Source organism: Hyposmocoma kahamanoa, unplaced genomic scaffold, assembly GCF_003589595.1.
Source record: "Hyposmocoma kahamanoa isolate Upper Pololo Valley unplaced genomic scaffold, ASM358959v1 93, whole genome shotgun sequence".
Taxonomy (NCBI): Eukaryota; Metazoa; Arthropoda; class Insecta; order Lepidoptera; family Cosmopterigidae; genus Hyposmocoma; species Hyposmocoma kahamanoa.
In genome coordinates this window covers 24,226,997-24,240,952 of record NW_020654810.1, presented here as the reverse complement: position 1 = coordinate 24,240,952, position 13,956 = coordinate 24,226,997, and the positions used below count along the sequence as shown (strand labels likewise).

The 13,956-nt window shown below is 36.7% G+C and overlaps 1 protein-coding gene across 1 annotated transcript in view; it reads left to right on the top strand.

Annotated features, from left to right (window-relative positions):
• LOC113237283 (disintegrin and metalloproteinase domain-containing protein 23-like) overlaps positions 1-13,956 on the top strand; it is an 889,413-nt gene that overhangs the window by 473,516 nt on the left and 401,941 nt on the right. The window contains exon 6 of the mRNA XM_026473672.1: positions 11,546-11,625. Coding sequence (XP_026329457.1) covers positions 11,546-11,625 — 80 coding nt within the window. The remainder of the gene's footprint in view (positions 1-11,545; positions 11,626-13,956) is intronic.

Here is a 13,956-nt window from a genome sequence, read left to right as displayed (position 1 = left end):
ATATATATATATATATATATATATATATATATAGAACAAGTTAACATGTTTTCTGTATCTTGAACTGTATGGTGTATACCCTTTCTACCCATTAATGTATCCTAATTTGTTTGTGCTCGGCATGGTGGGTTATAACAAATTGGAAATTAGAAGGGACTTAACTTTGGGTAGGTATATGTTTGTGCTATTGAGAGGCTGGGTATCCAAGTCAGCGGTGTTGCAGTTGATAGGGCTGTGTATACTGGACCAATATTTGAGGCCGCGGCGACAGCCTCCTTTGTTCGCGTTACCGTAAGCGCGCACGAACTTGTTAAAAGAAGCTCCCTTTACCCGAACGTTGCGTAACCTATAAGCGTAAATATTATCTATCACTACTTTCGTGGAGATATTCTGTTGCTCATTGAGCAATTTTGTAAAAGCGGATTTGTGGGTTTTGTGTTACCATAATAATAATTAAGTGAATTTGTATTGAATTTATATTCAATTATTTTTTACGAAATTACTTCACTAGTTTGTTATAATTATTAATACAAAAAATCCTTCAATTCGGCCGGCTCGTTCCGTAGCTTAATTAATAGCGACATCTCTAACTAGGGCTGGTAGCTGTAAAGTTACCTATCTGGATAACGAAATACTTTCATAGATTTCACATAGATGGCGCTACGGCACAAAGTATTTGAAAACTAAATACAAAGATCCGACAACAAGCACATAGAAAAATGTATGAGATCCGCTGGTTCGTTCCGTGGCTTAGTTGGCATAGCGTCTGGCATGGTTTGCTAGAAGACGTCGGTTCGTATTAATTATTAATAATTAAGTAGTTACGTTTGCTATTATCTAAATTAAAATTCATTAAGTAAAACTGTTGTCTACACTATGGCATTAGATACAACTTGTAATGGTAGCTGTAAGTTTGAAATAAATAAGTTTCCGCATGTATTGTGTTACTTAAAACGAACCACTGTATAAACTTGAAACGCCCGTTAATCATTGTACACCACCTGATCCCCGAGCAACCACAGATGGGTGGCTTAAAACGAAACTAATTTAGAGCTACAAGTTAACTACGTCCTGGAATAATTTGTTTATATATTTCAACGTCACCAAAACACAGGCCTAACCGTTTTCCGCAAAAAGGAGTCAATTTCATCCTTTCCTTTTTGAAGTGTATCTTTCCCTGTTATCGACAATCTGGATCTTCTTCACATCATATTGAGCGTAAACGTTAGCTTTGGTGCTAATATTGAGTCTAAAGCACAAACTGCAGCCAACAGCGGGCCATCATTAATACCGTGAGGCGATATTCTCGCCTGGACCGCTTTTAGTTTACAAATCACACGTCCGATTTTGCATAGAGTAGTACATTCACTAGTGCAATAGCTCTACGAAACATCAACGAGAGGGTTGTACACAAAGACAGGAGAATTATTAGCGACGATAAGCTCGTATCTAAACTTCGTTGGTTTTGTACTGGACACATTTGGGTCAGTGAACTCAAGAACTTCATCAGCTCATTTTCCCCGTCTCCATTTTACCATCGGACATCCAGATCCAGATCCAGACCAGGTTTTCCATCGCAACAGGCTCAAAGCTTCATGGTTGGTTCACGCATTTGGACTTTTGGTTCACAGCTGCTTCCTATGTTATCTGTCCGTCCATTTTTTAAATTTATTATTATTAATATTACCAAAATGGCGTAAAATCACTATGTAGACAATCATTTTGTTACACAAAAGCATGCTAATAAAGTAAGAGTTCTTTTCGACAATAAACAAACCTAGAATACACAAATATTTCCTTTGAGACGTTGTATTTCATCAAATCTACTTCCTTTTCCAATTACGCAGAAATTTTGTATCATTAATATGAACAGAAGCTTATATTTTATCAATTACGGAAAATACGGGTCACGGGATTTTTATCTAAAACGCCTTGAAAATAAAGACCATTTTGGGCTGCTTAGTTAGTCACCAAGAGGAAATATAATATTTTTTTACTACTTTAGCCAGTATAGAAACAATCACAGATAAGAAAATTTCATTACGAGTTTTATTGTACTTAACCAAAATATGTTACTTTTTCTTGAGGATCCTCTCCTTTCAGAGGTTAGACAATAGCATTAACAACCGTGGCCGAGTGGCTTGCACACCGGTTTTCATGGTTGTCGCCATCTCTAAGGCCCCGGGTTTGATCCCTGGCCAAACGAATGAATAAAACTAACGTTTCTGTATTGTCTCGGGCTTGAGTGTTAGTAGTACCATCCTTGTTTCTGATTTCCATAACACAACTGCTTTAGTTACTTACTTTGGGATCTGAGCATTGTACATAATTTATGAGATGTTATCTAATATACAGTACTTAATATATATTGTAATACGTATAATATTACGGCAATCCTGACTTTAGATGTTGCAGAGCTTCTATAACAGAGCTTTTTCCAGCATATTTGTCCGGAATATCTGGAGTAATTATTTGGACTTATTGTTTCCCCATGACGTCGTCGAAATGCCACACCTTCTTATACGTATTGATGCTTATAAGTTCCATATTTTTGTTTAGCTTATTAAGATCTTCTACATTTGTAACCCGATCACACCGTAAGGTGTCTTTGATAGATAAGTTTAAAGCGATTAAACAATGACAAAAGGGTTATGTGAAAAATTATTACTTTATTCTTGTATTTACTCTCACATACGCCTTTGTACGTCGTCCATAAAACAAAAAATCCCGCGCGTTCGTCTTCTCTTCTTTAATTTTAAATCCTCCTTCTCTCTTGCACATTCCTTCTCTCTCATTCCCGCAATCAGATACCCAACACCCATCTCCTAAATTATAATAATGAATGCAGTTAAACCCAACAATACTACATTTATGTTAAGAAGAATTAGTTTTACATGAAAAGTATTGACATACATAACATTAATAAGAAATTAGCTATTCTTGTCAGTCGTCTTCACATAGTTACAAATTCAAGGAACAAAGTATATGCTTCTATAATAAGATTCCGGTTGATGTTCAAAATTTGCCGTTTACGAGGTTTAAAACTATAGTGAAACGAAAACTTTATATTAAAGGTTTTAATAAGCTTGTTAGCCCGTGTAGCTCTTACAGGTAGTCTCGATCTAAGATGTTTGAAATAAATATTCTACAAAAGTGGTTGAAGACTGTACCAGCTCAGTCAACCGTGACCATGGGACCTGTAAAGGGCCCGAAACGTCGGTTTGTTTGAAAAAACAAATATACGCGATTTAAATTCGGAAAAATAGTTTCATTTCCTACAAATATTCTGAATGATAAATTTGTACAAATGTTTATTTATAAAGAGCAATCCCTGGAGGTTCATGCGCATTCTTCACAGGGAACCTGCCTTAGGAATGAGCAGTAGAGTTTAACCAATATGACTATCTCAAGTGTAATTTAGTTATGAAATAAAGATGATTTGAGAATAATAGCCAGTCGCCGTTAGTAATGGTATCAATTTTCTCTTTTTGAACGGGAAAAAGACAATTTTATAATTACTGTGAAAAAATATTCGAGACAATTTCTCCCGTGATCTAATTTTCAAATGTCCCATTTTCGGAACACCTGGCCTCTATTTTACATTGACATTTCTTTTATCCTTTCTTTTGTTCGTCTGCGCGGTGCCTTTATTGTGTTAATTTAATGAAAATATAACAGATGTATACGTAATACTATGGTAGTATCCATCCGCTACCTTTGACTTTATTAAAAATGTGGTAGACATGTCACCGCCAGTAATTTCACGCTAATGTAGTGACTATCATATTAAATTAAAGTTCTCTAAAGAAACAAAAACTTTTATATACTTTATTTGACAAAATAACATAACGTCTTATTTTTATCGTATCAATGGCGTACACTATAATGCTTGCCATTATCGTGAAAGAATATGCCAATCGGCATAAGGTGTTCACCGATTGTTCTCCGGGTTGCGCCAGACGTACAGCAAAGAACGCGGTGAAGCTCCTTTGGTGCATTCCACGTAACATAATAACTATATATTAATGTAGTTCCACTGCTGAGCACAAGCCTTCTACCACTTTTCATATATTACCAAGTATTGGGACGAACAAGTCGAGCGCCGGAAGGTAAGCTACACGCCTGTTCATAACAGTTGAAGTACCACTCAGCGATTCAAATCGCAAAGATCTGATGGGCACTGCCACTGCGCCCGTCACCCTGAAACATAAGTTGACAAGTCCCATGTAATTTCACCACCACCCATATGATTCAAAACCGGAATGCAGTAATGCTGACATTACAGCTTGGCGTCAAAAATAGGCAATGTGGCATACTTCCCCGAAAAAACGGATTGTGTGTGGACACATCGTTAAATTGCTTTGCACGTTTCGGAAAAGCTCATGGTAAATTTCGAATTCAATTGTCCACTTATATTCTGAAAAAGTCAGAGGTGCAAGCCTGGATTCAAACCCATCGCTCTCTGGTTGAGAGAAGGTAAGGCAAACCATTAGTATATAATGACTGTTACGTTTAAAAAAGATAATATAAATTAGCAATAAAACAAACACATTAATGATTCTATAACTTAAGTACATAGGACTATGAAGGACATAGAAATTGAACTTGATTGTATTCAGTTACATCATCGAAAGGCCTGACACTGATTTCTATCTATTGTTTTGATATCATACGGCTGTGGTTGATTCTCGGTTGACAGGTCGACGGTTCAAATCCTTGTAATAATAAAATAATAATAACGCTCACACTCGTAGCCCTCACTAGGTAAACCCTGTATCGCAGGTGCAATGGACTTGTACATAAACAATCACAAATTACACCCAAAATCACGAGAGAAATAAATGTAGGCCATGCAAATATTTCTACCGGCCCGGGAATTGCACATGGTAACCGATCAGCGACGGAGGCAGTTATAACACTCAGTTATGATACCAAATACCTGTAACGTACATTTGTAGCAATACCTATCACTGACGTATGGAAACCAGAGACGGTTCACAACCTTTGAAAAACGTGTGACGTTCCCAACGTACATTGTGGCGGACTAAATCTGGCCTAAATCCTCTGTTTATAGAAGACAAGTGCCCAGCAATGTGACGTGTAATGAGTGAATGATGACGCGGATGTTTTGGTATGGCATGGCATGGCATTTATTACATTCGTGTAATTTGCAATATAAAACTTGCTGTTTAAAAATAACGTTTTCGAATTTTGTTTTTGCATGAATAACATTGTCTATAAACGTCTATTGTCTATAGACGTATCAATGTTTTAAAAGATGGTAGAGATATTTTTGTAATTGTCAAAGCTAATTTTTATTAAGCTTATTTTTGTAGAAAATTTTATTAAAACCCGAGCATCCTACGCGGAAGGCACACGTTTTCCCTTTTTTTTTAATTTTCTATTTTAATAAAACTAACTTGTGCACGGGAGAGGAAGGTATATTAAATTGGGGTAAATATGGAGTGTATAATAAATTCTACAGCTTAGGAGAATTTTCTTCCAATGAAATTGTAATTTACATAATTATTTTTGTAGACGGTGTAATTGGAAATTTTTATATACTTATGATGCTTTGTTTTTTGCCTGACGTCTTTTAAATAGCAAACAATTCATAATTATTTTATTTGTAAGATCACGTGTAAAAGCTATTATTGGAAAATAAATATAATTTCACTGTATCCAGCCAAACATTTTAGGTATACAAAATTTGAAGGTATATTAAACATTCACTTACATGCACTTTGACAGATTAAACCCCAGGTTTAGACCCCAGGGGTCTACTCTCGTTAACCTTAGAACTAAGTCCAAACTCGTGGTACCACAATTTCGTTTAACTAAAGTAGACAATTCTTTTATGGGGAACTGTATACGTTTTTACAATAAGATTCCGGAGCAAATATATTTAATTGTTCCAAATTCGAGTAGACGCCAAAAAAGCCTCGTTACGACAAGAATATATCCTATTATTTCCCCGTGGGTACACTAAACTGCTATTCCGGAACTCCAATAGCACCATCACAGATAAATCTTAAAAATAAACTACGAAATATCTTCTAATACGGTTTTCGCTTAGCAAAATAATCTTTTAGTCTCTATAAATAGAAACATATTCCAAGCGGTACACAGAAATAATTTTGCACATTTGAGCAAATAGAGAGCTCACAAAGGAACCCATTTGCCTCCTTTGAGGATTAAAACCTGTCGTAACGACTAGAACTCCGGTTATTTTCCCGGAGACACTTGTGTTTTGACGAAATTAAAATATGCTTTATAACCTATTCTGCTGTTCTATAATATTGAAATTGTTTAATGATATTTGAGCTATACAACTAATTTTAACTGTTTTTAAAGGACAGTTTTGTGCTCTATCTTTAAACGGATATTTGACCATTTGTCACTAGCCGCGTTTTCGTTAGTAGACGGCAGTATTTAGTGATCTACATATAAATTTAAGGCAAATTCGTAAGGCTTGTTTGTTCCGTAGCTCAGTTGGGAAAGCGCCAGACACGGTACGCTGAAGACGCTGGTTTGAATCTAGTTGGATCGAAGGTACTTGTTTTTCGTGGTGGTCAGCCACTCAGAGCTGTAAATCGCAATGATCTTAGGGATACTGCCTCTGCGCCCGTCACCCTGAGACGTAAGTTGGCAAGTCCCATGTGTCTATAATTTCACCAGCATACTTACTCTTCCAAACCGGGACGCAGTAATGCTAACATTATATAACTGCTTTCACAAGGACGTCTACTGCTACTAAAACTGCTCGGTGTTCGATTCAAGTAATTTCACAAAAAATAATTTAATATCATGATAGTAAAACATTGTGATATTCAATGAACTTTATATGTATTATTGAATAAGTTTTATTTTGCTTCTTATCGTACCGATGACATACACGCTTAGCACCGTGAAAGTGTTTACCAATCGGCGTAAGGAATTCGTTAAATGTTGCCAAGTTGTTGTTGATGTTGACTTCAAAAAAAGGAGGTTCTCATTCAACTGTATTTTATTTGTTGTTGTATGTGTGTTAGGCGATAACTCAATATAAAGGCAATTTGTGAACCGATTTTGATGATTCCTTTTTTATTGGAAAGAGGTATCTCAGTATTGGTCCCATTAAAATTACAAGAAAATGTTCCACCTCCAAACGTGGCAAACTAGCGCCACTAAGATTCACGCACTTTCCGGTAACCGATTTCAATAAAACTTAGTAATACCAATAGCTTTTTACATTTCATAAAAACAGGAACATAAATATAAAGCCAATAATACAGCTTTCCACCTTCATATAGCTTCAGACAAATCATACACGAGCATTAAACAAACGAACAATAAACTGTATTTCTTAAGAACATGCACTTACATAAATATATCAACCCAATATCTGCGCTAATTGTTAAATAAAGTTAGGTAAATAGAATGTCCGTGAGTTTACGCTTTAGCGCATCGACATTACAATTGAATATATCAACTTCCAGGTCACGATTGCTCAGCACACTATCCAAGCTCATGCTAGCTCTACATAGAAAACTATTTTGTCTATAGTTAGTCCTCGCTAAGGAAACTGCCTTAGGGTGATAGTGTCTCATAGAACGAGTAGGTACAATAAACGAAATATCATCCAATAAGTCAAAGCAGTCAACATTATCATTTATAACGTTTAGAATATACGCAATATCAAAGATTTTTCGGCGAATATTCAGACGTAATAGATTCAGATCCTTACAGAGACGTGAGTAGTCGCATGAATTATAAGACTTACACATTTTTAGCATAACAATTTAATAAATTTATTTTGGACTCGTTCAATTCTGTCCATATAGACTTGGTACCTCGGACTCCAGATTTGGGAAGCATATACCAACTTACTACGAACATATGCACAATGTAATATTCATAAAGTTCATGGCCTTGAGAAACAGACTGAGTTACGCATTATGAATCCAATAGTATTATAATATAAACTACATTTAAGTACAATTTGCTGTGCACTTTCTGAACATAATGCTTTAATTTTAATTCACACTGTATTACTGATAGATGTTTTGATCGAATTGAAAACAAAACTACCTTAACTTATTAAAAATAACCTGGCATCAATGGCGTAGCGTCAATTTCTGCCAATCTTAAATTTGCTGCCCTCTCTAGTTTTACAATTTCTAAAGTAGTTCTTTGGGTTCGTTTGTGTTTTTATGTTCGCCTGCCGTTACCACCTTTATGTTTTTTAGGATGTGGTTTTTTCAATTAGTGAAATTCATTTTATAATTTTAATTAAATAACACCCCTTACGCTACTCCATTATAAGGCCTGGCATTATAAGGAGGTCTCCAATCTGCGACATGTACGTCGAGATATACTACCTCCTCCTAAACATCTCTCTTCGCGGAATTGTAGAGACCAATATTTGCCAATCCTACAAATCAATATTTAAAAATGAAGGAAATCATGTGAAAAAAACCCATTGAGGTAGAAAACGCATGCGCAAAAGAAGCAAACAAATTATACCGCGCCGTGTTTAGAAATAATCAGACAGGGAATCAAATCTTCGCTCCAATGAATTGTCAAAGGCGTTACTAGCTTTTAAGAGCAATTTTGTGCTCGTATGTTTTCGGGTTTTTATAGAAACTTGAGTTAATAAACATCTTGATTCTTGTTATAAGATAATCAGTGCAGTAAAAACCGAACTCAAAAGTCATTCATCCCCTGGTTTGCCACTAACTGGTGCCTGTTTGCGAATGGCTCGCATGGCTTGCTTGCCTTGCGTGAAATGTGATTACACACGTGCAGTGCGCGTGCAGTGGGCATACTAATATTAATTGCTATTCAGTAGTTTCAGCTTTCATAACAACTGTATACTTTAATAAATACTTCATAGCGCGCCTCCTTAGTCAAAAGTTAACTAGCGGTCTCAATAGAAAGCCGCACTCGTCTCGCAGGCGTGATTATGTGCGTTGGTGTTAGCCTCGACCAAAGGTCCCAGAGTCTACATATAAACTGTCTCGTAGTAGAATATCTTGCCTCATTAGCACGCATCAGTGAAAATCATCCTGCTGCACATTAAACAAACATTGTTTTTTTTTCTACCCCTGATAGAATCTTCTCAACCCCTATGATTACAAACAAGCTACGTTTGCCCCAATTTTTCCCAACTCACCCCATTTTCTCAGTCCTATGCAAATATGAGTCCGACCCTTTTGGGCTAATTTGGCCCTTATCAGACTACGGGTTCCCATTTGGTTCTATAGCGTTTATTTTGAAGCTTTGATGGGAAACTAAATTTATGTGCGTAGGGGCTGGATAATCATCTTACTTCCGTTATTACTATCCTCTTTAATTTCGCTCATTGTAACAGAGGCGACACGATTATTAACACTTGCCCACGAAATCTAAACCAAATCTGCCTACGCTAATTTATAAGCGAGTTTACAGAGATTAGATTCTCATGGACAATAATAATATTTAGACAAATTAATTATCATCCACAGCCCTACTTCACCCACAGCTGGGTACACTGGGTATACTATACGGCAGCTGGGTCTATTGCAGTTTATAATCTCGGTTTTCTCATCCTTGAGCCCTGATGACGTCCTTATAGAAGCTTTACTTATCTTGGCGTATCAAGAACCGTTTGAAAGACATAGCGGATATCTATGGCTTTGATATTCCGAACTTTTCAGACAAACAGTACACAACCTCTCGTTTCGAGAAATCTGATGAGAGTCACGACTGATCGAACAAACGTAATAATAAAACGTAGTAATAGTGAAGGAAAAAGGAATTCGAGAACTATTGAAAATTAAGTGACCAAAAACTGGAAAACAGGATGATAAAAGGATAAAATGACGACGAAGGAGGTAAGCATTGCCACAACTGGTTCGGTATTCTGAAAGAATTGGAGATGATCGGAAAATAAAGAGAGTTTATCTGGGTCGGCCTGGACGAAGACGTCGCTAAATGTATCGTTGGACCGATGTCATGAAAGCTTAAACTGTCTTCTTTAGTTATCTCTGCGTAACAGAGACAACACGATTATTAATACTTACCCATCGTTGTATACAGCCCGGGTTTATCCACTGATGAATATGGAAGCTGCCATACTTATCGACATAAAATCGCACTAAACCTGTCAGAAAATCTGTCCATATCAAAATTTCCGCCGATAGACATCTGCTGGGCTTAGGCCTGTGACGGTGTGACCTCCTTACACCGTCATCTCACCTCTTTGTATCGCCTCTCTCCAATTGTATCTTATAATTTTTTTTATTTTACTTGTATTTAAATTTTAAATTTGAATTGTTCCATCTTCCTTCACTTTCTCATTTTGTTTTCGTACCACGGTCACTCCCAGCTCGACCGCCACAACAGTCAGAGCTGTTAATAAGCTAATCATGTGTAATAATTTATAAGTTTACACCCTTCATGTATCTATTCCTGTAATTCAGTTTGTCGGCCCATTTAGGGCCTTTCTTTAAACTTTACTTCTTTAATAAATTTTGTGGACCGGAAGTTTCCCATTTCATTGCTGTGAACCTGGCTAGTTAGGGTTACAACCGTTTCAGGCCTATCCTAAAGAGCGCCACAATGACCAGTCCAATGCTGCTTGCAACCAATGGATTCCATCAACCTTTCTCGGTCATGCTTACACTGCATTGCCACTCGAGAATCCTTTGGCCTGTTTTTGTCTGTTTGGTCTGTTCTTGTCTATAACAGATAGGCGTTGGGAATGTGCCCCGCCCACTGTCACTTATATATTGCAATTCTTAAGTCCATGTAACAAAAACGAAAAAGACGCGTTAGTAGTCCGAGAGGAAAAGGAACTTGCTTTCTCTTTCCTTGCATACACAAGGCGTCTTCTGGCCGCCTCTAGCCGATTCCACATTAATAAGTATAGTGACTACCTGTAGGCCTCCCATAATTTGTGCCGTCCAAGACGATCTTGCGTTAATCTCACCAATCCACGACCAGTAACTTTAACGACGGTTTTATAACCACTTCTCAATCATCATTCAGTTATCACTTTACTCCATCCATCATTACTTCGCTTCCACGTCTTCAGTTACGGCTTTAGATTTCGGAATTTGAATCTCGGTCTACGAGTCTGATGCTGAATATTTTGCATAGCTCTTTATGCTGTTCTTATTTAGTACAATGCCTTGTTATTAGTGTCCATGTCTCAACAGCGTAAGTCATTCTGGCAGTAAAGTTCCGTTGGAAAGACTTCATCTAGGGAAGTTATGCCACCATACCTTCTTCTGCCATCCAAGCACTATGTTCTGGTAACGCTACAGGCATATCGGACTTATCAACTTTATGAGTGACAGGCGTAGTTGCAGTGTCTCTCAAATCTTTCTTATTTAAAACTCTGAATGGAACTGTAACTATTCTGGATATGCGGTCACTTACCACCAGAAGTACAACTTGTTTGTGCACGGTGGCTTTTTTTAAATCTTAAATAATTTATAAAAACAATCTAATTTTGTAGTATAATTTTATTATGTTTCTATTTAAATCTAGAGTACTTAGTGGAGTTATTTGTTTGTTTCAGACGGGCAAACACTTTCACCGCACGTCGCTTCTCATCAAGGCTTTCAACCACAAGTTTAGGCTGGACCTCGAGCTCAACACGTGAGTACAGTAAACTAGTAAACTTTGCAGCTAACATTGTAGGAAATACCACATGCTATGTGAGCAGCGCAGTTTGAAAAGTCAATCCTCTCAAAAATTCTGATTCGTCACCGTATTATTAAGGTTGACATATATGTAGATACTATTTTTATCCGGTACTCTTATAAGCTTCCGCAAGCATATTTTCAGTCGAATCAGAGCAAGTCTCTTTCAGCAGGATTAAACGTATTGGCAGCCATATTAAAAAATAACGAAACAAAAATTTTGACTACAAATTATGATTATGGACTTCTAAAGATTCATGCCGATTTCCAGCCGGATCGAAGCAAGTTTTTCTTTGACCGCCATTTTGAATTCGCCGTCTTGATTTTTTTCTATGATATTCCTTCCAGCACCACCTATCTATCTCTAATAGTTTCCGTGGTGGGAGCCTTTGAAATTTAAATGGCGGCCATCTTGTCTATTTGAATTTCGAAAATTTTTTACTTCCGGCGGAAATTGACCAGAATGTACCTCATAAAAGTGCACAAATATTCCCTCCATATATTATAGTTTTAGCAGGCCGTTGATCACTCTTTCATATTTTCCACATTCAGGTCTTCTCATATTTGATTCTTTGCTTTGGCATTTATCCACCGTCATTTTCCCACCATATCGGAAAGTATGCGTTCTATTTCTATCAGTGAGTCTAAACTTGTAGCTTTAAATGTATAATGCTTGTCTTCTAGTGGGGTCAGCAAATACTATTATATTCTCTATATTATATTCTCCATCCAGTTACGCAACTGACTTACATGTTTCACAAATGTTTCCATAAACGCCCGTTAGTTTTTAGTGCTGTTACCCTGATCTTTTTAAGGACATCCTCAATGTAGTTAAGATATGTGCGCCGAAGTCGAGGTCGTCCATTATAGTCCATAAACTCTGATATTCATAACATAACGACTACTTAATACTTATATGTCCTTGTGTTCTTTCAAAAACACGAACGCATTAATTCGATGTACAGACTGCAGCACACCAGGCTACTCAGTGAGTTCCATTGCCCTGGAGATTCTAACAAAAATGTATAACTTAATGAGATGTTGACTGTATTATACAAGTTTTATTCAATAAATTCAAATAAAAATTAGTAGGAGAACTCCTTGTGAAAGAGTTCGTAGAGGGAAGTACTGTCATGTTATCTATTTCTACTGCCTAACAGTAATGTGACCATTAGTGCATTCCGGTTTTGAAGGGTAAGGGTACTGGTGAAATTACAGGCACATGGGACTTGTTAACTTATGTCTCAGAGTGACGGGCGACAGTGGCGGTACCTCTAAGATCTTTGTGATTTTAAGCTCTGACTGGTACTGCGACTGCCAGATGTTATGAAAAAATAACTATTACCACTTAAAAACGATTCATAAAATTTTGGGATTTAACGATCTTGGTGACCTACAGTGAGAGAGAAGGTTCCGGGTTCACTTCCCGGTAGAACAAATTCGGGAAATGTACTTATCTTAATAGGTGAATTTTCTAATGCAAGACCAGATCACATGATTGATAAAAAAAAATAGAAATAACTGAGAAGCAGTAGAGTCATAAATATATTAAAAAACACACTTATGTTACAAAAAGAGAAAACGTCATAAGTAAGCTTGAATTACGGAAAACATAAAAAGAGACCTAAAGCTCCAATAACTGAGTAAAACTTTTGCAAATATGAACGTTTCTAATATTATGAACCATGAAAAACATCCCTTACAACGCATAATACAAGAGCTTATCTTAAACGCAAAAGTAATCCAAACCAATGACACCTAAATAGACAATCACAAAAGCACATCTATCTTTTTCATTCTCACTAATCTTCCATAAGGCTGAACCATCTTGTATATTGCTGTCTCATTTTTTCGTATGTCTTTTTATGAACTCGGTTTGCGAAGTTTGAAGCTTTTTCACGAGAGTGTGTCAAACTGTTTGCAAGGAATGTGGTGAATTGGAACGTTATATTGTGGCAGATTAAGGAAAAAACTGTACGATTTTGGGTCATTGTTATTTGAAAGTATCTTAATAACTTTGGGGTCGATGACTTTTAAATACTAGGGAATAGCAGACAAGACGCGAAGCTTTAAAGAATAAGGATTGAAATAGATTTACGTTATTAAACAAATAATATACCAGACAAATACATCACTACATACCCTTGGTAATATAATACTTTACACCGGGACAGATGCTTCAACTGTACCATGCATAAGTCCAGTCTGGAGTACTGCTGCCACCTATGGGGTGGTCAAAGTCAAAGTCAAAGTCAAAGATTATTTATTCCATAGGTAAAATAAATTT